The sequence below is a fragment of the Buceros rhinoceros genome, unplaced genomic scaffold, assembly GCF_000710305.1.
Source record: "Buceros rhinoceros silvestris isolate BGI_N320 unplaced genomic scaffold, ASM71030v1 scaffold5138, whole genome shotgun sequence".
Taxonomy (NCBI): Eukaryota; Metazoa; Chordata; class Aves; order Bucerotiformes; family Bucerotidae; genus Buceros; species Buceros rhinoceros.
Genome location: NW_010428486.1, coordinates 1,637 through 23,739, shown reverse-complemented (window position 1 = coordinate 23,739; position 22,103 = coordinate 1,637). Strand labels below are relative to the sequence as shown.

General features: G+C 36.8%; 1 protein-coding gene across 1 annotated transcript in view; it reads right to left on the bottom strand.

Moving 5' to 3' along the window:
* LOC104498851 (calcium/calmodulin-dependent 3',5'-cyclic nucleotide phosphodiesterase 1A-like) overlaps nt 1-20,716 on the bottom strand; it is a gene marked incomplete at its 5' end in the record, with an annotated part of 42,420 nt that extends 21,704 nt beyond the window's left edge. The window contains 9 exons of the mRNA XM_010142282.1: nt 308-389; nt 4,217-4,337; nt 4,457-4,558; nt 9,898-10,023; nt 12,496-12,596; nt 16,833-16,973; nt 18,918-19,034; nt 20,013-20,079; nt 20,534-20,716. Of these exons, the coding sequence (XP_010140584.1) occupies nt 308-389; nt 4,217-4,337; nt 4,457-4,558; nt 9,898-10,023; nt 12,496-12,596; nt 16,833-16,973; nt 18,918-19,034; nt 20,013-20,079; nt 20,534-20,716 (1,040 nt within the window). The remainder of the gene's footprint in view (nt 1-307; nt 390-4,216; nt 4,338-4,456; nt 4,559-9,897; nt 10,024-12,495; nt 12,597-16,832; nt 16,974-18,917; nt 19,035-20,012; nt 20,080-20,533) is intronic.
* Between the last annotated feature and the right edge of the window lie 1,387 nt (nt 20,717-22,103).

Below are 22,103 nucleotides of genomic sequence, written 5' to 3'. Positions count from 1 at the left end.
GGCAAGAGTCAATCTGTCTGAGAACATGATTTACCAAACTTTGAAGTGTGTACAGTAAAAGTTGGGCTTATGTCCAGTACTTTAGTTACTCTCCTATCCCCTTTGGCATCACATATGCTGAAATTATTTCATGTTCTTTTGAGACTAGCACATTTCTGCTGTAAGAGCATGAGTTTGGTGAATGGAGAGGTGCAAAGAAATACCTTCATCTGGAACATTTAAAATTCAAAATGGGTATTAGAAATGTCCACATGATTTTACATGCTCCTACATATACAAGAAAAAGGGAAACACAACTTGTCATTACCTATTTGAGACTGAGCTACCAAAGTGGAATTGCGGTCACAGAGTGGGGAAAATTGAAGACCTAAAGCAGCCTCCTTGTCTCCCTGAAAACAACAACAACAATGTTTAATATTATAAGCACATATTTGATAGAGGGACAGAAAGACAAAGGAGTCTAAACATTCTTAGTATTTATTCAACAGATGACTTTGTTAGATTCCTAAATAAAAACAAGCCCCACATAAAAAGCCCTTATTATTTACATTTGAATTTTCAGGAAAAGTAAAAGTCAAAATTCTAACTTATATTTGACAATTTTTATATAAAGGAACTTATTGCAAGCAAGTTGTCCTCAAGAGCAAGGTATCTACCAATAAGATTTAACATATATTAAGTCCTTCAATATTCACAGTTTAGTCCTGTTGATCCCAGATGTAATGGGATTGGAGATATTTAGACATGTTTGTAATAGTATGCCAAACGCTGAGTGTTGCCTTCTATTACATTAGTTTGTCCAACACATAAAATTTCTTCAACATCCAAAATTTCTTCAATGCATTTTCACAGGTCAAGGGCATGAACTCCTTCTCACTAGCAGGTATGCTGAATCCATAGAAAAGCACAAGCTTGATTTCATTGCAAAGATGATTTGTACAGCCTACAGTTCTGAAAATATTTCAACACCTAACACGTTAAAAGAGGGGGTTTTTTGTTGTAACAGTCTTAACAAACAGGGAGGCATCATCTCCATTTTCAGCCTGGTAGACCAACTGACTTGCAAAAACTTAAAAAAAGAAAGTCAACTAGCACAAAAAAACCTGAAGAAACATCTTTCAAAGGAGGCTAGAATTTGTGTTTCTGGAAAAACCTGTCCCCTAGAAGCACTGGTATTACAGATATAGGAAAACTTCACAAGTAAATTACTCTACATATACATTAGTCATGGAAGGTGCTGTTTCATTCATGATCATTCAGCGGGGAGCAGCACACGAATGTACCATTTTCCCAGAGATATCATCAGAAGCTGATGGATGAAGAAGGCAGTATCAACCTTCCTTAGTCTTTTTATCATGTATCATTGAACTAGATTTGGGAAAAGTTTAGATCTATAGTATCAATAAAAACACTTCAGCCACAGGAACAGACGTAGCTTGCAGATGGTGTTTCATATGCTGGTGGAGAGTTTTACCACCATGGCCTTTAAATTTTTACACCCCAGGGTACATAATTTTACTTCAGAGAGTAGAAGAATACATGAACACTTACTACTAGGAGAAGTGCTAGTGGCATCTCCATGAAAACGCAGGAGCCAAACTGTGATATAATATAAACTGGGGTAGTTCTACCAACTGCCGCCATTGTTGAATACAGGATTTCTAAAGCAATATTAATGTTGTAATCTTCCCTTAACTAGGTATTTAAAAAGAGAAACTTGCACACTAGCAAAGAATCAGTTAGAATTTTTTTTTAATATTTTCAAGTAGCTCTTTACCCCAGTTATTAATTACTTTTCAATTAATACATAATTATTACTTAAATGTGATATAAGTCTATGTTTATTGTAAATTGTAATAATGGACTCAAAATTGATATTTAAATTGATCATTAGAATTTAATGAGATTTAAAATCAAAACAATACAAAAAATTTCTTTGCCCAGGTACTGAATTGCCCAAACAAATCCTCTTTTTGTGCTTTGGGGTCTATTCAGACTGAGAGCAGAGCACTATACGAGCTGTGATACTTCTTTGAGTGACTTGAACTATGTATTTCTTTATTTTTAAGGTCTTGAGATGGGTGGGTGCATTTCTATTTTAGACAAGTAGCTCAAGATTTTCCTTGGCATTATAACACATTTCTGTAGTTGTTGCTTTGAAACTTAAAGCTGTTTGTTTTTCCCTGAAGTTAACACTGGTGCATATTTTAACCATTAGCTACAGTTAAAAAGGTTTTTGTCTAGGTAAATGTTCATTTTTTGCTGGTGCTCACTACTTTGAAAGGTGCCTGTTAAAGCATTGTTTTTGCATCGGCAGTTTCACACTCTGCTGCTTTTTCCTGTAAGGCAGAGGAGGTAGTTGAATTACTATCTTTAAAAAAAAGAGGAGGAACTCAGGGGTTTTGCATACATTTGGACTACTTCATCTTGGCTGACACAGACTTGGAAATCCCAGATCAGAGGGTGCACAATGAAGCCAGTGCGTCTAGGAAGCCAGCGACCTACTGTGTTTGCACAGCTCGGTGCATTTATATATGTACAATTGCTTCATCACACTCTGAATGTGTCGGAACTACTCCTCACTCCGTAAACTACTCCGCTAGTTTTAGTACTACATATAAAGAGGGATTCAGTTCCTTGCACACTCCTCTACAGCCTGAAAGACTTACATTTTATAGTGCTGCCTTGCAGACATACATACATACATGGTGATTTGATTCTATTGTTAAATGCCTTCTGAAGTCTTTAAGTGGCTTATTTGGGATCGAGTTACCTCTTCTAATGAAAGGATAAAGGAATTACTAAAACTTTATGCACTCAACGACCAGTGTGGTACCGTTTACTGCTAATGGCTACACCCACTTGACTGGACACCATCCCTCACTGTCCCATGGGCTCTGTCTAGCCTGTCTCTATATGTCTGAAATGTTTTTACAGTCGGTCATTTCTGTCACTCTTCAAGTAATATATATCTGGGGTAATCTGATCCTTTTTCCTCTCAAGTGCAAAACCCCATCATTTCCATTGACAGAAGCAGTAACAAACTCATGACTCTACTCAGTATTTGCACAAAACTCAGTCCATTCATTGTTTAGATTGAGGCACCAGCTCTCCAAATCAGTCTCCCCAGTGCAAAGCCTAGAGTCAAGGATGTCCTGATGCCCTCTAGTGAGAATTCGTACAAAGAACCTCTCGGAACAGAGCGAGAACATTCTAGGCCAGATTGGTCTAACAACCATATGGTTTAGCATAATGACTTTTTTATTCTCTGACCCCTTTCCCAGTGTGACCCATCTGATTTGAAAATGTCAGCATATAGCAAAACTAATGACAATCAAGATGAGAAAAATATACAACTTTCCATTATCTGTATTAACCATTTTTAAAATCTGTGTAAAATTGCAGAAACTGTGTAATACCTAAATTGAATTTTGGATATCACATGTGCTTCAGTAACTGGTAATTTAAAATGTGCATGGTCACAAATAGTCATTTCAGGAACAGTATTCCCCCCTTTGGAGAAACGGGTTTTTTCACCTGATGATGTGAATAAAAAAATGGCACCAGTGACACAAACACCTACTGGGCTTTCTCACTGAATTCAGTACCTCACAGAAATGAAAAGATTTTCATTTTCTTTTCAATTTTCATTTTTTTCATTTTTTTTGTATGGCCACAGTGTTAACAGGGTAATACAGTCTAACCTCTGTCTTGATGAGGCTGTTATGAAAGCAAAATCTTCAGATCTATATGGCATATGCATAGCAAGTACTGGCAAGGAAAAGAAATAGGAGGGCTCTCTGAAAAATGAAATGGAGACAACTTCTTGCCTTCTTTTCTGAACATGAATTATTCCTATTTTCAAGTCCCTCATCCTACCCTACTGGTGCTTCTTTTTAACTCAAAGCATATATAAATCTCTGTCTACAGAATGAAAACAGCTTGACAAGTTATATTATAAGAAAAAAAATGCTACAACACTCAGAATCCTGGTATCAGCTGAAATAGATACAGAGCTACAAAAATTTCATCTTATTCATGCACATAGAAGTTGAATTAATGTCAGTGGTATATATGAGCAGTAAGGAATATATACTACTGAATATGCTTGTCAATCACAACCTACAGCATCCTTGCTAGTAGACTTATGAAAAGATTTAATTCTATAGCCATTGCTTCTTGAACTAGATTTATTAAAAGATTTTAAAAACGGCACCTGTCGAAAAAATTCTTCCATCAGGGCCATGGTCCACCGGTAGTGCAGTTCCCAGGATTTTGCTGGATGGCTTATGTCTGCTGCGTGTAGAATCAAAGACATGGCTTTGGCTTTGTCTACCCTGTCAATTCAAGGACATGCTCCAATTACCTCAAAACAAAAGCAACTATTTAAATTCTTTTCTTGTACATGTGCTCATTGAAATACTATAGATAATGAACAGAATGGAAAATAACCTACCCCTCTGACTGCTGTAGAGTATGTCGCATCGTTTTAATTTGTTGCAAATGACCTGACATATCTGTAGACAAGACCATCTCAATGACCAATTTTCGCAAGTCCCTAAGAATAATTAAAAGCAAAGTGACTGATTAAAATTCATTTATTCTATGTATAGTACATTTGTTTAAGCAGTACTTGTTAATTTGTAACTTTCGAAATAACATCACGGATTTTATTACATTTTAAAAAGCATTTCAATAAATTATTAACAAATTGAACATCGTATGCTAAAGGGATTCTGTGAAAGCAATGTACTTCAGAAGACGCTCTCTGCAATTATTATTATAGAGTCACCCTGTTTTATAATTCCTTTTTTTCTAGTGTAGAAACTAAAATCACATGCAGTTCTGTCACCCATCATGTCTTTCCTTATTTTTCCAGCAGTAGAGTATTCAAAAACCCAGTTGGTCTCTGGGCTTACCACCACACAAGAGGATATATTTGTGTCTTTTAATACCACCCTTATATTAGTGCAGAGCAGGCACAAAACTACACCTAGGAAGAAGGTTGTGGAAACACTCAGAAGAGCAAAAGGCATTACATCTGAAACACTATTGACATTACACCGATATACGAACATTATGGCAAACCATCCTTCATCTCAAAAATACCTTAATGTCTATTTCATGAATCAGAACAAGTTTGCAATTTGTGATTTATCTGTATCTTGCTATTATGGTCAGAGATGTTGGCTTGTCCGTCAGCTTTCTATTAAATTAATATGAAAATACTAAAACATCAATCATGTAAGAAAGTGTATTAAGTCTGATTCTATATGAAAGTACAATAATTTTGTCAACAATCATTACTGATTTGGAAAATCTTGTTTCCTTGACGGAGAAGGATTGTATATAGACCATGTGAGACTCTACTGGGTCTTTATTTACACGCTTTATAAACGGCCTAGGAAGATTTATATGCAAGTGTTGCTTATATATATATACCAGGGACAATTCACCACCTTAAATCTTTGATTATGTGGCATATACCTTCATGAGCACACTCCCAATCTTAAGGATGTCCAAGTATCAATTACAAGAATAGAATCCCACTTCAGTCATTCTCACTGATCCTTCATATTATATTCATATCTTTGATTTACTTAACGATGCATTTTTTTCAAAGGATTATCTTTTAAAGAGGTAAATTGCAGTTTTCTTTAGGGCTGTTAGAATAGTTTGCTATAAAAACTATCAAGACTGCTTTTGAGCCAAATTAATTGCATATTGAAGCTGATACTCCTCATGGATTTTTGCATATTTATTCCTGGTTTGCCTGGATAAAGACTCAATCCTTTCACTTCTACTTAATAATATGCAGCCATAGTAACTTGTGTTTAGAAAATGTCTTACCTTATCTGACCTCATAATAAAATACTAATTAATTTGCATCCCAACTGTTCCTCCTCCACATTGCTTTGCAACTGTACCCTTGAAACACATCTAAACCCATTAAAAAACCCTCAAAAAACCACACACACACACATACACGGTAACACTGCATGAAAATTGAGGGCTCTGCATTGTTAAACCCCGTTGTTTGTAAGACTGAAATAATTACCCCTTCCCCTTTTTATGGGAGATTTTCCTAGGAACTTTCCATGTTTGAACTTTTAAGGCTAATCAGAAATAAGCTCACCCCTACTGCACAAGACACACAGAGGAACAAGATGCTACTTTCAGTTTACTCACACTGTCATGGCAGCAGAGAAACCCTAATTCTTACTTCCATCACCTGAATAAGGATCAAACAATGTAGCACTGTCTTCTTCATACACTGGTGAGAATTTCAGGCCACTAAAAAGCTGGTTAACAGCAAAGAAGATGCTCCCCACCTACCACTTGCAGTTGTTTCCTGCCTGTGTTCCCAACTATTATCAACAGAGGTGGAAAATTGAAAACTGATGGGGAAACATTAAATAAAGGTCTACTAAAGCTACAAACGCTTAGTCTACTACCACTGCACAGATTACTCTTGGACTTAAACCATTTCTCAGGGAAAAAAGAACATCTCAACTTCCATACTGAAGGAGACCTCAGCTGGTCTCACAAGCAACTCCTAGACAGAAATCTCTGCTGACTTCATTAAGCAGTCCACAGCTACAGGCATGGGGATAATAGCATGGCTCATTCTACCATGGCAAAAAGATACATAGGTGTTGCCGTATTTAGTTCTGCGACGGGAAGTGGTAACAGTGTACAACACCGTGTATATTCACATACAGCGCACAGTGGGTTGTGGGGGCTCACTATTGGAGGATTACTGGCTTTGAGTATACCATCTCCATTTTTCTTAAGTAAACCGTCCTGTCCTGTGCTGTCATCCTTTCTTAACCCTTCTATAACTGTATGTCCTATGGATAGGACACTGTAAAAACAATAGTTGCAAGATGATGTGACAAAATGACATAAATAATGCTGTAATAATCAAGAGACAGGGAATACCACAAGAATTTCTTGGAAAAGTAAATCAATAAAGAGAAACCAGCTTGATCAGGATTTGTCCGTGACGAAGACATTTAGTCAGCTGGAAACTAATGAAAAAATGCAGGTATGGGCTAAGATGAGCAAAAGCAAGTTGGGAACTGAAGACGTAAGGTTCATCTAGCAAGTTGTACCGATCCTGCTTTCCTCAGACAGAAATCTTCCAAGGGAATCTCTGAAAGAAAAGCTGTTCATTATGCATTGCATAAAACGCACATTGTTTTGGTAGTCCTTCTTTATATACAGCATATATACAATCGTATATATTTTATATGCAGTGTATCACTGTATGCCTTATGACTGGACTGGTTCGAGACATTAATACTGCCTGACTGGCAGTAACTGGCAGTAACTGGCAGTAACTGCTGGCACAACACAGTGGTGCTAGTACACCCAGCAGCCTGGTAATTCAGAGGAGAAAGGGGGACAAAAAGGGATCCCTCTTCAGGTATTTAGGGGTGCCAGGTGAAACAAGAAAATACGAAAGACTAGAGTATATTTCAGAGTTGAGAAAAGAGAGAAAAATCGCTATGAATGTCACACACGTTATCCACAAAGGACATCCTCATCAGAACGCTGGCAGTGTTTCCCTGCTCAGACCCAAATCCTGTGTTTTAAACTTAATTGAAGCTGACAGTTTATTAGTGCATTTATCTTCTTAACGATAACATGTAAAAAAGAAAATGTAATACTATAAAGTAATTCTCAGTCATTTTGCTTCACCTTGCTGAAATAATGAGCGGAACAACTGTTTAAATAGGCAGCAGCGCTAAATTTTTTAAAAACGAAACTGCTTCAACTGAAGAAAACAGATCTAAGAGCAGTGAAGAATTTAATCAGTGCCAGGAAGTACGTTAAAAAGTTGAACAAACTATCATTTCAATTTACTGCCAATTTGATCCAGTGAAAACTTCAAAACTCTTAGTCTAACTGCATGAATTTCAGTATAGAAGTTCCCTCTGGTAAAAATTAGAAAATTGAAGAGCTTCTTTCAAGTGGCTAACAGATCTGCCATTGCACCAATGAACAACTGCATCTGATGATTGGGTAACAGGAATTTTTGGATATTAGAAACGAATATCAAGAAACCATCATTTTCCTGACTGACCCTCTAAATTAAAGGTTGTGCAGGTTCTCAGACTGGCACTTTGGAATTTACTGGTTTGTTTCAAAGTACAGACTGTACTAGCTAAGTGACTGAGCATCCATCCCAGTTTAATTGCTTGAGCTTATTAGTGAGTTCATACATCTCTTCAAAGTTGTACTGAAAAGCCCCAACATGCGACCATAAATTCTACTTTCTCCAGTTGCCAAACCCCTCCAGCTATGTCTGCATACAACAAACAAAATTTGCAAAACTAAGATCCCCATCCTCTGGTAGGACGCAATATGAAACAACTGTTCAAAAAAACCCATACTCAAGGCAACAAGTCTGAAGATTTGAAAATCATTTCCTCTCTGCAGTGACGGTTTTAAAAGACAGGATACCAGCCTCTGTTGGCTGTGTACTAGCACGATCATTATCTCCATACTAAATAGCTGGGAAAAGCAAAAATAAGGTGACAGAGACCTATCAGCCCCAAAACTATCAGGTCCAAAATAGTTCCAGCAGAGTAAGACTGACTCATGTTGACAATAAAAATCTAGGTGTGTATGACAATTATTGCTGAAGTTTACAATTTACTTCCAGAGATCTTTCTTCAGAACTAAATTTATACCACAAAATTTATGATAACTAAATACAAATGATTATCCCCTGAGAAGAAATCTTTTATGAGAATGAAAAAGTGTATGCTTCTTCTCTCACTTTGCATTAAGTAAAAAACTAAAGTTACTTTAATATTAAGTGTTTTGGAGTAGCTACAGAAAAATAATTAATTGAAAACAAGAAATGTCAGCAGACTTACATTCAACAAACGTTTTATTTAAGGGCGTTCTGATCATGTAGATACGTAAAATCATGTAAATCTACCATGTAAAACAGTCCTTCATCTGTAAAAACACACCACACCAAAACTTGACCTGATGTTTACATATTCTTTCATAAAGGTATAGTTTTGTGAAAATATAAATAAAACAGAGTATAGCTTTGTTATTCATGGTGGCATCATTCACAGTGGGAGACTTTCCTGGAAGCAGAACATTTCTCTGACTTCACAGCTCACCTATTCAAAAGTTATTTTTAGGATCACTGAAGAATAGTTATGTTTATAGAAACACACAGAAGACTCATATTTTAAGTGCTATATGCAGCAATCAAAGAGATACCAAGAAAACACATCTTTTTTAATAATGGTGAAAGTCTTTAACGCTTTTTCATTTTGGTCTTACAGGTCTTAGTATTTGTGACATATCAGTTATGATCCTGATTCTTTCAGCTGGTCAAATTTTCTTCAGGAATTACACTAAAATTAAGAAGGAGATTTCTGTAGTGCTCCTGGCCTTTATTATTTTTGGACTCTCCATATAATTCATTTTTTAATGCTTAACCAAGATGTGACTATGTGGTGCTACGTTACATAGCAGAAATCCCGGAGGCAGTAGTGCTCAAGCTGGCAGCAGAGTGTGACTCTGCACCTAGGTTTTAACCCACTGTTAGACAAAGGTAACCTAACTCAAGAGAGGCAGGGCTGTGGTTTTCCTGAAGAGCTATTTCACCTGAGACACTGTCCACATAGTCCGCCACTGCATCTTATAAATGCACAATCTCACTTGGAAAATTATATGGAGTCTCCCAAACAGTACTTCTTTATACCACAGCAGCCTTCCCTAAGCTCTAAATATCCATTACTCCTTCCAGTGTCAAAGTTTCTTCCTGTAAGTTGAAATCTTAAAATAGACTCCACAGGGAAGGCCTGGTGGGTTTTGTTATTTTTAAATACTGGAATTAAGTTTGAATGTCACAGTAGGTCTTACCTCCAGTCATCTTTGGTTAAATTCGTCAGGATGTTCATCTCTTCTTCTTGCATGAGTCTATAAGCAGCACTTACATGATGATTTTCAAGAACAGAACGATCATTGTACAATATTGCAACATCTGACCTGGAGTTAAAAAAAAAGGCAAAATTTGCAATAGCATCCTGATGATGGCACTGGGGAAGAGAGGACTGTGTATTGTCTATGAGAACTACTGGCTATACGTGCCAGACTATGTTTACTTGTTCCAATTATCAAATACAGGTAAAGTTTCCATCCTAATGCATAAAAAATTACCATTATACCATTGTTTATACTCTTTGTGGGAAAGCCATATTTTTAAACGTGTAATGTTTTATCTATATAACTGTGACAAAAATCTGTGAGGAGGTCTTTGAGCTTCTTGACTGTAGATAGGATCAGAGCAACAGGACTGCTCTAATTAGGCTACTCAAAAGTTCGCTTTGGCAATAGAACCATCTAAAATGCAATGCATTCACCAACAGAGGGTCTCCACACAGGGCATGGGTATTAAGAGGTACTACCTCTGTTCTGTGCTTTGGCTCATGTCACTCACAAACAGAAAGAAATGTAAATAACAAAGTATTAAAGAACATCAATTTCATATGTTTTAAACGGATGCCATCTTTTGCGAGAAAAAACAGCCAAACCTTGAGCCTCATAACAACGGAATAAAAAAGAGATGCTAAGCTGAAATTTTAATGCATTCAAGTGCTTCCTAAAGCCGTAACTCTCAACTTACCATAACTCTCAACAGTATCATTTCCCTCTTAATTAAAGACTAACCCCAAAATTACAAACAGACTTTCACAGATTTTGATGCAGTATGGATTTATGATACTTCAAACACCATTAATTCTTGGGGAAAATTTTCCCCAAGACCCAATGTGACTTTCGAAGCAACCTTTGGTCTCCCCTCTTTGCTACATTTTTCTGATAAACTATTCCTGAGAATTCCAATTTGGTCAAATGAAAATTCTGTACTAGAGGAAAGGTGTTATGATTTAGCAGCACAGCTTACTACGATATTAGTAAGGTAAATTCAACCTCTTGATATGTTGAGCAACAGCATATATTCAGTGTAACCACTGACATGTACAGTATGGCACTAAGAAATCAAAATAATAACAAAAAAGGATTGGAAACTTTATTTAGAGAGAACCTATCATAACCTACCTAAATAATGAATATGTTTGCATTCATAATCCTAATAAAATAGTGTAAAAATGTGTGATTTGCCTATGACATATGTTTATAAAGCACACTTTGCTCCACGTAGGTACTTACAGCTAATTTTAAACAGTGCTAAGATTTGCTATGACTATGACAGTCATTTCATTGGCTTTTTTCAGGCAAAAGAAGCCTGAGGTGCCACATAAGGGCCAAGTTCCTCTAGGAGGGAAGAATGAACTCCATCACAAACCAAATACCTGTTTCACTCAAGTAAAATTCAAAGGGTAACAGCTTAATTAATCTTCCACTTTTGTAATACTTCAGAGCAAAATATTAAGGACAAAAATAGAAAAGTACTATAAACTTGGAACTACAAACTGAAGTTTATTTTTAGCTAGAATATGCTGAGGGAGAAAAGAATTATGCCTTTATTTCAGCTGCAGATCTAGAATTTCTTCATTATTGAGGGGCACGTCTCAGGGCACAAGTATGTAATGGACTTAATTTAAATGTAACCATTGGGCACTTTATCCACATAGGCAAGTGTGAGAATGCATCTGTTCACACTAGTAGTGTTTCTAGCACATTTCGTTGCTGAAATTTCTTTTTCAAGACCAATTAAAGCAGAATCCTTGACTGAGGATACTAAAAAAAAAAGGATAGCCTGGTGTGAGAGAACAATAAGATTCTTTGTATTAGGTTATCTATCAGGTGTACCATTTATCACCCAGTAATGGATTGGTTCATGATTTTCTGTTGATAAACCGAAAATATTTTAAGGGAGAGAGGTATATGTTGTTGTTCTGGACCAGAGGCTAGGATGACACACTGCACCTGCATAAGAACACAGTTAGCCTGACGTTCAAAGTGGATTTGTTTCTAGATTTCTTTTTCATAACTAAGACATGGTAGGAGAAGACTCATGACAGGTATTTCTAAAAATGTACTTGAAGGCTTCTTCCTCTGTACTAGGACCCTGTAAGTTTAATACACAACTTGAAACAAAATGTAGCACCTGAAGTGAGTGCAGACACAGTGCTGAGAACAAAGGGGTATTTTTCTGGTGACACTGTGGAAGAAATTTTTGAGTCAAAAGTATCAGAATTTAAGTGGACAGAGGGTTGAGGGATTTTCAAGTCCATTATTTTGCATCTATTTGAAGTCTCTCTTGACAGAGCAGCCTCAACATATAATGGTTTCAAACACTATGGAGCTAAACTCCTTACTTTCCCACTGTCTTTGTTCATGTGAGCAGTCCCATTAACTGCACAAGGGTCAAGAAAACAATAGTAAATTCATGAATGACCTGGCTACTTCCTGGCAGTATCAGTAAGAGGTATGAAACAGTTCAGACCAAAAACCATCAAACTACAGATAAGACACTTCAGAGACCACTTTGCTTACCTTGTCTGAATATGAAAATTATTTGTGGTCCCAGTATGTTCATAATCATGGATGGCAGCTGCGAAGATCATTGCTAAAATTTCCAGTTCTGTGAGCCAGTGCTGGTAAACAAAAACCCAAATCTTAGTTATATTTTCTATAATAGCCTAACTCAGACTAAACACTACAGTACTGGAAATGTTTTGTTATTACCTTCAACTTAAGGAAACATTATTCTTGTCTTATATCCATAACGCTTCAGTATTATACAGTAAAATAACTCCTTGTACTTCCTATGATTTCTCTAAGACCAAGTTAACATCCTTATCGTCACTAGCAAAGTAAATACTGGCAGCCAAAAAAATAAGAAGTTATTATGATAATTAAATGGTATACTTTGCAGCTGGTTTGGTTAGGAAATATCTAATCTGCTAGCCCATACATGGCACTTGCCAAATTATGGCATATTCATCTAAAAACGTGGTATGAATTTAAGGTTATAAGTTGTCTTTGTAGAGAACAATAAATATAGTTCATAATAAATTTTAGGTACGACATCAGCATTATCTGTATTTTACCAGTGTACATAGTACTAAATTTAGTCCCACGGGAAAATCTTCTGTTCTAAATTTTAACATACTTTGTACTAATGCAATAAAGGGTGCATAAGGCTAGTATGGGTTACACAGAACAAAAGGTAGTGCAGGTCATGCATACAAAATAATGCAGACCTCAGAGTTTTGAGCACTTTTATACCTCTTGCTAACCCAGGCTGTTCCGTATTGCTCAGTTTGTAAAATAACCTCTGTTATTCTATCTTTCAAGTTCTATTTCCTGAATGATAAATTATTCTTGAGGAGAAAATTTACTCCATCTAAAAATGTGGGCAGAAAAATCATATGATAATTAACCCCCACAGTCATAGGACTGATTAAGTCAAATGCCAGTCAAACACTTCCACACGAATTTCAGATTTTTTTAATGCAGAAGTAAGCTTCAGTACTAAAGGATCAAAAAATAATCTTATCCTTATGCACCCATTTATGTACATACATGTGTTTGAATGGATATAAGATGTATAAGCTGCCAGAAGTAGTAAAAGCTGCCAATAGAGTACTTCTTTCAGAGAAGAAGAAAGAGTCAAAATTCATAAAAAATGCGAGAATAATGAAATAGGTCATTCAGTGACAAAATAAGACTGCTGAGGAACAAGAAGTACTGGCTGTTGGTGAAGCAGTATAGATTAAAAAAGGTCACGACAGAGAAATGAGAATGTACTGTAGGCAGTTCTAAAAATGGAAACGATGACCTTCATCGCATTGTGTGTCACAAGAAACCAGGCCATGACCAGTCCTGGCTTTCACAATGTTTTGAACATATGAAATAGAACAAAAACACAGAAATTATTAGTAACTAAAGCTAAACATAAACTTCTTTTTTTAAGATGCCTTTTCAAAAATCAGCTTTTTTTAGTAACTGAAATAGTTGCCAGACAATGTTTTTTTAAGTAGAAGAGCATTCCTTACAAACAATATGGGCTACACAGAACCTTCATATGGTACTATACGAGAGCAAGTATTCCAGAAACTGTAGCTGTATGGTCAAAATACAGATCAGTATTCAAATCAGAGAACCTGAGAACTACTTTAGCTAAAGGATTTCTAAGGAAGTAGGAGAAAGCTCTTAGAGAGACAGATAACAAGTGCTGTTCTCAAAGGGAGAGAGAAAAGCAAGTATCTGGAGGTCTGCAAGACTGCAAAGAGCTGGAACCTCCTGGAAGATACTACGCCATGCAAGTGTAACACCTATTGGGAAAGATCTCTTCTATTAAGAGATGTTTTCCAGTATTATAAATGGCTTATAAATAGATTCATTTCAACTTTTCATAGTTTAAACTATTTTTTAAATAATAATAGATTAAAAAATGAGAGAAAGACTCACAATGCAATTATTGACAGTAAAGAGATTTTTTCCTTTAGCTTGAGCGATACAGGTACGTAGGAGGAGAAAAGGGATGGTGGGAAGATGATCGATGACTCAAAAGTTCTTTACAAGATGTATTCCCTGGAACTTGAATTCTTAAATCTTTATAAAGATGAAGACTTCATAAACGCAAGATTCAGTTATATATTTCAGTCGTATCATCTGGGATTTAATCTCTTGGGAAGGTTAATAGATTGTGTGCCATCTGTGATATCTAACTTTCTAACACATTGATCTGAGGTGGCTGCATCTTATCTTTTAAGAGAGACAGTAACTTTTGGAAAATACAATGATCATTATATTTCTTTAACTGTGACTCTGAATATGTGTTATTCTTCACCGGAATCTCTCTAAAGGTTTGTGGAGAACCATAAACTCTGACCAGCCAAATTTTCTGGCAAACAAAATATGGCTGTTTTCCAGGTGTCTGTAAGAGACACAAAATGTATGACCTCAACAACAGGAACTGTTAAAAGGATTTTCTAAAACCCAGCTTTTTGAAACATTTGCTTCAGTATGTCTTTCAGAAGTGAACAAGAAAGACAGCAATTCTTTGCAAGATTTGGGACTCAGTTCCTTAAGGTACAATGAAAGCACAAGAACTTCAAATCACATGCCAATCTGCAAAAACCACACAGGAATTTGGTATAGAATTGCATCAAATTGACTCCAATCCAGGTATTTGTTAGAAGACACAGCAGAGTTAAAAGAGGCATTACAATGGACTTACTCTGAAAGCCATCAGCTTGAGAAGCAAACTTCCAACTGTTATTCAGTAAGGTTCTGAGGGGTTAACCAGGCAATGGGAAAAAAGACCCAGCAAGTTAAATATAACATTTGCATGATACTGATGTGTTCTAAAATGGCAAATGACATTTGGGACAGAAAGACTTTGCAAGCTGCAGAATTACTAGGCCTTCTTTCAAACACTGGTTTCTATAAACGTTCCTTCTGCCTGGCAAGATATATCTATTTGAAGACATGCTTGACTAAGTGTTGTCCCAGTTAGATATCTTTCCAAGAACTTTCCAATGTCATAATTCAGCAATTCAAATGCGAATATTTAGAACCTGGCCTAATTTTGTGTGAAAATTTTGTAGCAGTATTGGAACATTGAGGATTTACAGCAAAGAAACAGCCATAAAGTCAAAGCTTTTATGTAAATAGTTGTCCAAGTCGCATCAAAGTGCAATTACAGGGTTAAGATGCTAATATTGTAAAACTGAGTTGGAGAGGCCTTTCTTTCACATTCGCATGTCCACTCAGTAGAATAGCAGATAGTCAAATATGAAAGAGGTTCCTTCATTCAGTTTTCAGAGATACACAAGGTGTGCTGTAAATTGTTTAACTGATGGCTAAACATCCCAGATTGACTGGAATAGCTGTAGAAGTTGGAACCTTGCCTGGCACCACAAAGAAAATCAGATGCTAACGGGGATTTTCCCCCCTGTTAAGTTTCTGATCCAGGGGTATACCTGCAACAATGACATCTCACATCACTTAGTGCTTGCAGTTGATCTTACAGTAGAAGACAAATGAAGAATAGGAACTGGGATCTAAATTTTCAAGGTTTTTCAAGTTTAATGGCTCTGCAAACAGAAATCAGATACCATCACTTCCCATTGTGCTGGGTTGGATTTTTCTCTAACAAGTGCTTTCATACTGACAAATCATCAAAAGGTCATTGACAGAGATGTCCATTTTCTTTCAGTCAGTATTTACTTTTGTCTAGCAAGCTGACCGGGAAGAGATTCCCACCACTGGTATTAAATTTAAGATAAGCGTTTAGTGTAAAAAAGCTTCCACAGACTCACTTCCGTTCCAAAAGCAAATACTAAAAATTATTGGGATATTGCAATAGCACAAGGGAAATGCAATCTTCTGCCTCCTGTAGCCACACACAGTATGCAAGAGCAGTCCTAAATAAGGTTATAGGAAAAAGCAGCTGCAGAGTATCTGAGTAAGCCTGCACTGATTCAGTATGTATCTCAATGGCCAGGACCTCAGCATTTTACTAAAGCTTTCTTGCCTGATCACACCTCCCAGGCTCTGATGTGGAAGTGAAAAAATTTCACATGCCCACTCCTGCAAATATATCTGTTTTAGTATGATATATAATACCCAAACCCAGGAAATGAAAAGCGAAAAGGATTTAAGGAGGATTTTTTCTCCATTTTCTTTTTCCCCTCTGCATCAGGAGATTCCAGCCTGAAAGAATTGTTAAAATGACAAAGTTCACAGCCTGAATGGTAGTTTGGAATCTATTTCTGCACAATTTTCAAGGGAGTTTTTCTTTAAGAAAAGACATGTCCACTTTTATATCAAACAGCATAGTCTGAGAAGAGAAGTAAACTGATCTTTGCAGTATTTCTTACCATGATACCAGTGTGAATCATTATGTAATGCACAGTTTGAGTAACATCGGCTGCATGGATCAAATTGTGGTACGGATTTTTGTATTTGCTGTAACCAACTTCAAGAGCTTCAGCGAAAGAAATAAGATTGGGAACAGGGATCTGGGCAGAAGCAAAAATTAAAGTAAATGTTTTTTTCCTGCAACATCTGCAAAGTTAATCATGCAATAAATAAACCACAAATACTTATACCACAGAATTTAGTTAAAAAACAACAAAAGAAAAATTTTAAATGTAAAGGTCTAATATTTTACATGCATCAGAGAGTCTTCACCCAATTCTCGTAGATGTTGTATCCCCCTACGTACACTATGCATAGCATGTGTATAGTGTACAAGAGACTGCAGAGCTATTAACCAAATAGTTTTCAAGGCATGTCTGTCTTTACCAAGAACACATAGATTGCTCGTATAATAGAGGCAGGACAGATAAGGGTCTAACAACAGGATTATCTCGTTTTCTTAACCACTCTTACCTTGCCTGAGACAAGGTTTCCTTGAATCTGATGGTAAGACTTCCCTTCCTTCTCTTACTCCAGACAATGTACACAGTATAGGTATGTCTAGTCCCATTTATTTTCTCACTGTGCTGGTTTTGTCTGGGACAGACTTTATTTTCTTCATAGTAGCTGGTATGGGGCTGTGTTTTGGATTTGTGCTGGAACCAGTGTTGATAATACAGGGATGTGTTTGTTATCGCTGAGCTGAGAGTCCTTTTCTGCTCAGACCACGCCTCCAGTGAGTAGGCTGGGAATGCACAGGAAGCTGGGCAGGGACACAGCTGGGACAGCTGACCCCAACTGACCAAAGGGATACTCCATACCATATGACGTCATGTTCAGCTTGTAAAACTAGGGGGAAGGTTGCCCGGGGGGCTCAGGGACTGGCTGAGAATCAGTCCATTGGTAGTGAGCAATCGTTTTCATTTACATCACTTGTCTCTCTTGGGGTTTATTTCTCTGTTATTTTCCTTTACTAATATTACTATTATTATTACGTTTCAACTATTAAATTGTTCTTATCGCAATCCACAAATTTTCTCACTTTTACCCTTCCTATTCTCTTCCCCCCCCACCCTGCTGGGAGCAAGGAGTGAGCAAACAGCTCGGTGGTGCTTAGTTGCCAGCTGGGGTTAAATCACGACACCCATATAATGAAATGACATTTTCCTTAACATTTTTTTATTTAAAAGCCCTACAAGGTAAGCAGCCCACTGAGCCAGTAACACTGTGTGCTTTCTGACTGTGCTGTTAATGGTAGCCCCGTTGTGGTTCTGACTTCAAGCACAGAGCTTGAAGGGAAACACTTGAGAAAGTTGTCTGGATTATTGGTTAAAATTTAAATATTCAAACAAATTTCAGGGTGAGGTAGCCTTTTTAAAAAGGAGCATGGAATTTTGCAGTGGAGAGATTTTGAAACTATAATGAAACTTTCATTTGGTACTATTATAATGATAAATTTGTCACTTTGATCCATTTTTTATCTCAGCCTTTCAAAGCTGGTTGTAAGTACTCCATACTGCAAACACCATGGAAAAACAGCCTTCTCTTCGTGTATCTTCAAAGTTGGTTAGGAGAGGAAGGTTCAGCTGAAACTCCTGATCAGTGGTGTGCAACGTACTATGGTCTAGATCATAAAAAAAATACTTAGGACTATGTAAACTTTCCTCCCATGTTAGGAATCTTTGTTCCATGAACCTGGATTCAGCTGGACACTGATTCAGTCTGGCTGAGTAAATAGGCTGTATACATAATCTGGTTATTTAACGCTTGCAGCATTTAGCTGCTCACTAGAAACATCCCATCCCAAACGGACTTGATATAGGTCTGCATAGCTTTCCTTTTTTTGGGTAGCAGAAAATTTGTATGCTCTGGGTGAAGTTCCATTGGGAGAGGAATATTACAATGTTCAATGTGCCATATGCTTTGAAATTCTACACTGTATTGTACAGTAAAAAACCATTTCAAACATATCCTGGCTTTCTTGTATTTTAAATTTGACATACTTATTTTCATATACATATTTTTATTTGTGGCTAGTTTCTGACCTTGAAACGGCTCAAAAGGTCATATCGGGTAAACAGCTCATACATCATAAATTTCAGACCGTGTTCTCCACTTGCTGCATTTAGGGCAAATACATCAAAAGACCATTTATCAACATCCTATAGATGAAGGGAAAAGAAAAAAAAAAACCCATAAAATTTCCATGCATTTAAGTAGCTTCCCAGTTTACCAGTGGAAAAGATATTTTGAGGGTTTTTGGAGGAAAGGGGGTGAGTTTGGTGGTTTTTAATTGTCCAACTCTTTCAAACACCTACTGTAGATAACACATTAATGACTATTTCAATGTTTATTATGAAAACAGCTGTGTCAGTCATGGATAGTATACTTGTAACATGACCTGTGCAACTTTGAATGCTCTGAATCAAAGGCCTTAATCTTTCAAATTTAACTTTCTGCGCACAAATTGTCTATAGAACCTCGTGCAGTTAACTCCTTAACACGTGGAGTGAATACCCCTTCTTTAAATAGGCTATTACACAGTGTCATTAACACTACAGCCACATAACAATTTGAGAATAATCTAACAGTGTCTGACTTTCAGGGGGAAAGGTGAAGTACTACATTCTCAAGAAATACCATTTTTTAATTGCATACATAAGCATAGGAAATTTACTACTACCAAAGATTGTCTTTTGGGTGAACTACAGTAATGCCTTAAGTTCGTAGCAAATACTGTACTTGTTCCATAAGCTGCAGCTTCTTTTGCTAGCTCTATCCCAATACTACTACTCCTTTTTTTTTTCCTAAAAAGGAAACAAATGCCGCTCGCTGAGGCACTGATTACCATACCATTGGGAGCTGATGAAACCATGTCTCACATTTCTATAGAAATTTCTACACAAATTTCATCCTGCAACATCTAAATGAAACTAACCAGATGAATCACTACTAACCAGTAGAACAATATGGTATTTGTGAATATTTAACTATAAATTTCTCTGTTCTGTCTGCTCAGTTCTGTAACAGTAACTATGTCTATGGTATGTTCAGTAGAAAAAAATACTCATTTCACCATAAAAGTCACTAAACGCAAGATCTAATACATTCAAATTCCACAACAATTAAACTTATTTCACCTTAAATGTTTCTATCACTTCTGCTGGGTAAGCCAAACCAACCATGCTAGAAGTTCTTCGGTACATCCTGAAAGAACAAGTAAAATATCAAGGAATTGCACTCGTTTTAAAAGTACTGGAACAATTTCTCTTTTTTAAATTCATATTTCAGTTTGTGAAATAGCACTAAGCTATTAAAGACCCTCCTCCCAAGGACGACATAAATCTTTTTATGAACTTATGAGAAAAGCCCTTCTGCTGGCACATTACTCTTCTATGTTAGTGCAGTCTTTGGTATATTTAAGAAGTTTCAAAGACATAAAGTTCATTCCCAGAATTTTCCAAAGTCCAGGATACTTCACTGCAAATTTAGAGGTTTCATTTGGATTTCTGTAGAGAAAAACAGAGTGATTACAGAAATTGAAATCTAAATCCTGGCTCAAAGATTTGCTTCAGGTTTATTCCACCACTGAAGGGATCTTCAATGACAGACACTGTGGTTAAATGTGGTACTTGCTGTAATATGATAACGAAGCTCTCACCTTTCTACAAAAATACCAGCCTGTACAGCATGCACAATGCTTCGGAATTTGGGCTTTTCTTCAGATCTCCTCTTCACTATTCCCATTTCCCTTGTGAATGTAGAAGCTAACCAGTCCCGCACTTCCAGCGGGACCGAATCCGACTGGATGTCAGAGAGCTCATCCTCAGTGTCCAAAAGCTTCCTACAAAAAAAGTTAATACAAGGTAACTGAGAAGATGGCAGACTGAAGCAAAAGGAGTACGGACAGGCCGCTAAGAAAACTTAATTTAACAGGAGGTAGTCTATAGAATTGACTCGGTGCTTCACTTAGTCTTCTCTGGTAGACACACTGAGGCCACTAGGAAGCTGGGCACAGCAGCTATCATCCTTCTCTCCCACTGCCTACATTCCAGAAAGTAAAAGATACTCAAGATACAAGATACTCGAGTATGGGCAAGAGAAGAGTTTTCTACACAGATCTCAAAGCTATGGTGGACTGAAGTGAAATCAATGAGTAACAAAATCCTGAGAAGGTGTCTAAAACAGTAGTTGACCTGAACATCTATAGAAAGAGGGGTTGCAGCTATTAATGAAAACATCAGTGGTCCATCTGATCTGCCCTCCAAAAGAGTACAAAAAAAGTTTTGATACTTACTTGCAAAGTAAATGATATTACATAGCAATGCTATGCTGAATGCATTTCAGTGAACACCCTGTATACATGCTCATCATGTTATTCCAGTGCTATAAAAGTATTAAAGACAATTAATTCCTTCTCTGTGGAGATCTGTATTCCTATTGAAGGCAGGGTAACAAAATAACGGCAGTAAACATATTATACAAGACTGGATTCCAAGTCAGCTTTCACAGTTCTTAGTTGTTCAAAAAGTTAGAAAAGTTATGTATATACATTATACCTCTTGCAAAATAGAAGTATTAAAAGAAACTCTACTTCAGCAAAACTGAATGGGAGGACATCAGTTCATTCAGAAGAAACACGTAACTACATATTCTCGTAAAACAGACTCAACACTTCAATTCTACACTTCTATAAACCTAACAGATGTAGGAACACAATCTTTTGCTTGCTGTTATTTGCCCGTATTACTCTGTCTGCTGGGGTTTTCTAAGAACCAAAGCCCTTATTTAATCAGGCAAGTTCTCCTTTGTGCAACTATGCAAGAAACCCCAGACTTAGGGTGACCCAAATATATGTAAGGCATGCCACTCTGTCAAAATGTTTTATTAAAAATGGTACCAATTGAATTGCAGGTATTATTTGATTAGATAGACCTGTCTCTAGTGCTGTCTTTCTGAAACAGCTCGAGTTTGTGTGAATTGGACACAAAGCAATGATGAACCAAGTATTTTTGAGCATGATTTTCTTAGCACACAATCTGCTTGTCAAATTAAAACTTGGGTCTCTTGTCCTAAGTGAGCAGGATTCCTGGAAAATGTATTTGGTGTTAATTCAGGTAACATCATTTGTGGATGGGTGTTTAGGAGAGGAAAACTATCACTTTTCCATTTTCACGTTGTCACCTGTGTCACTGCCTTTTCTTTCTACTCTTAGCACAACTCTGTTGACT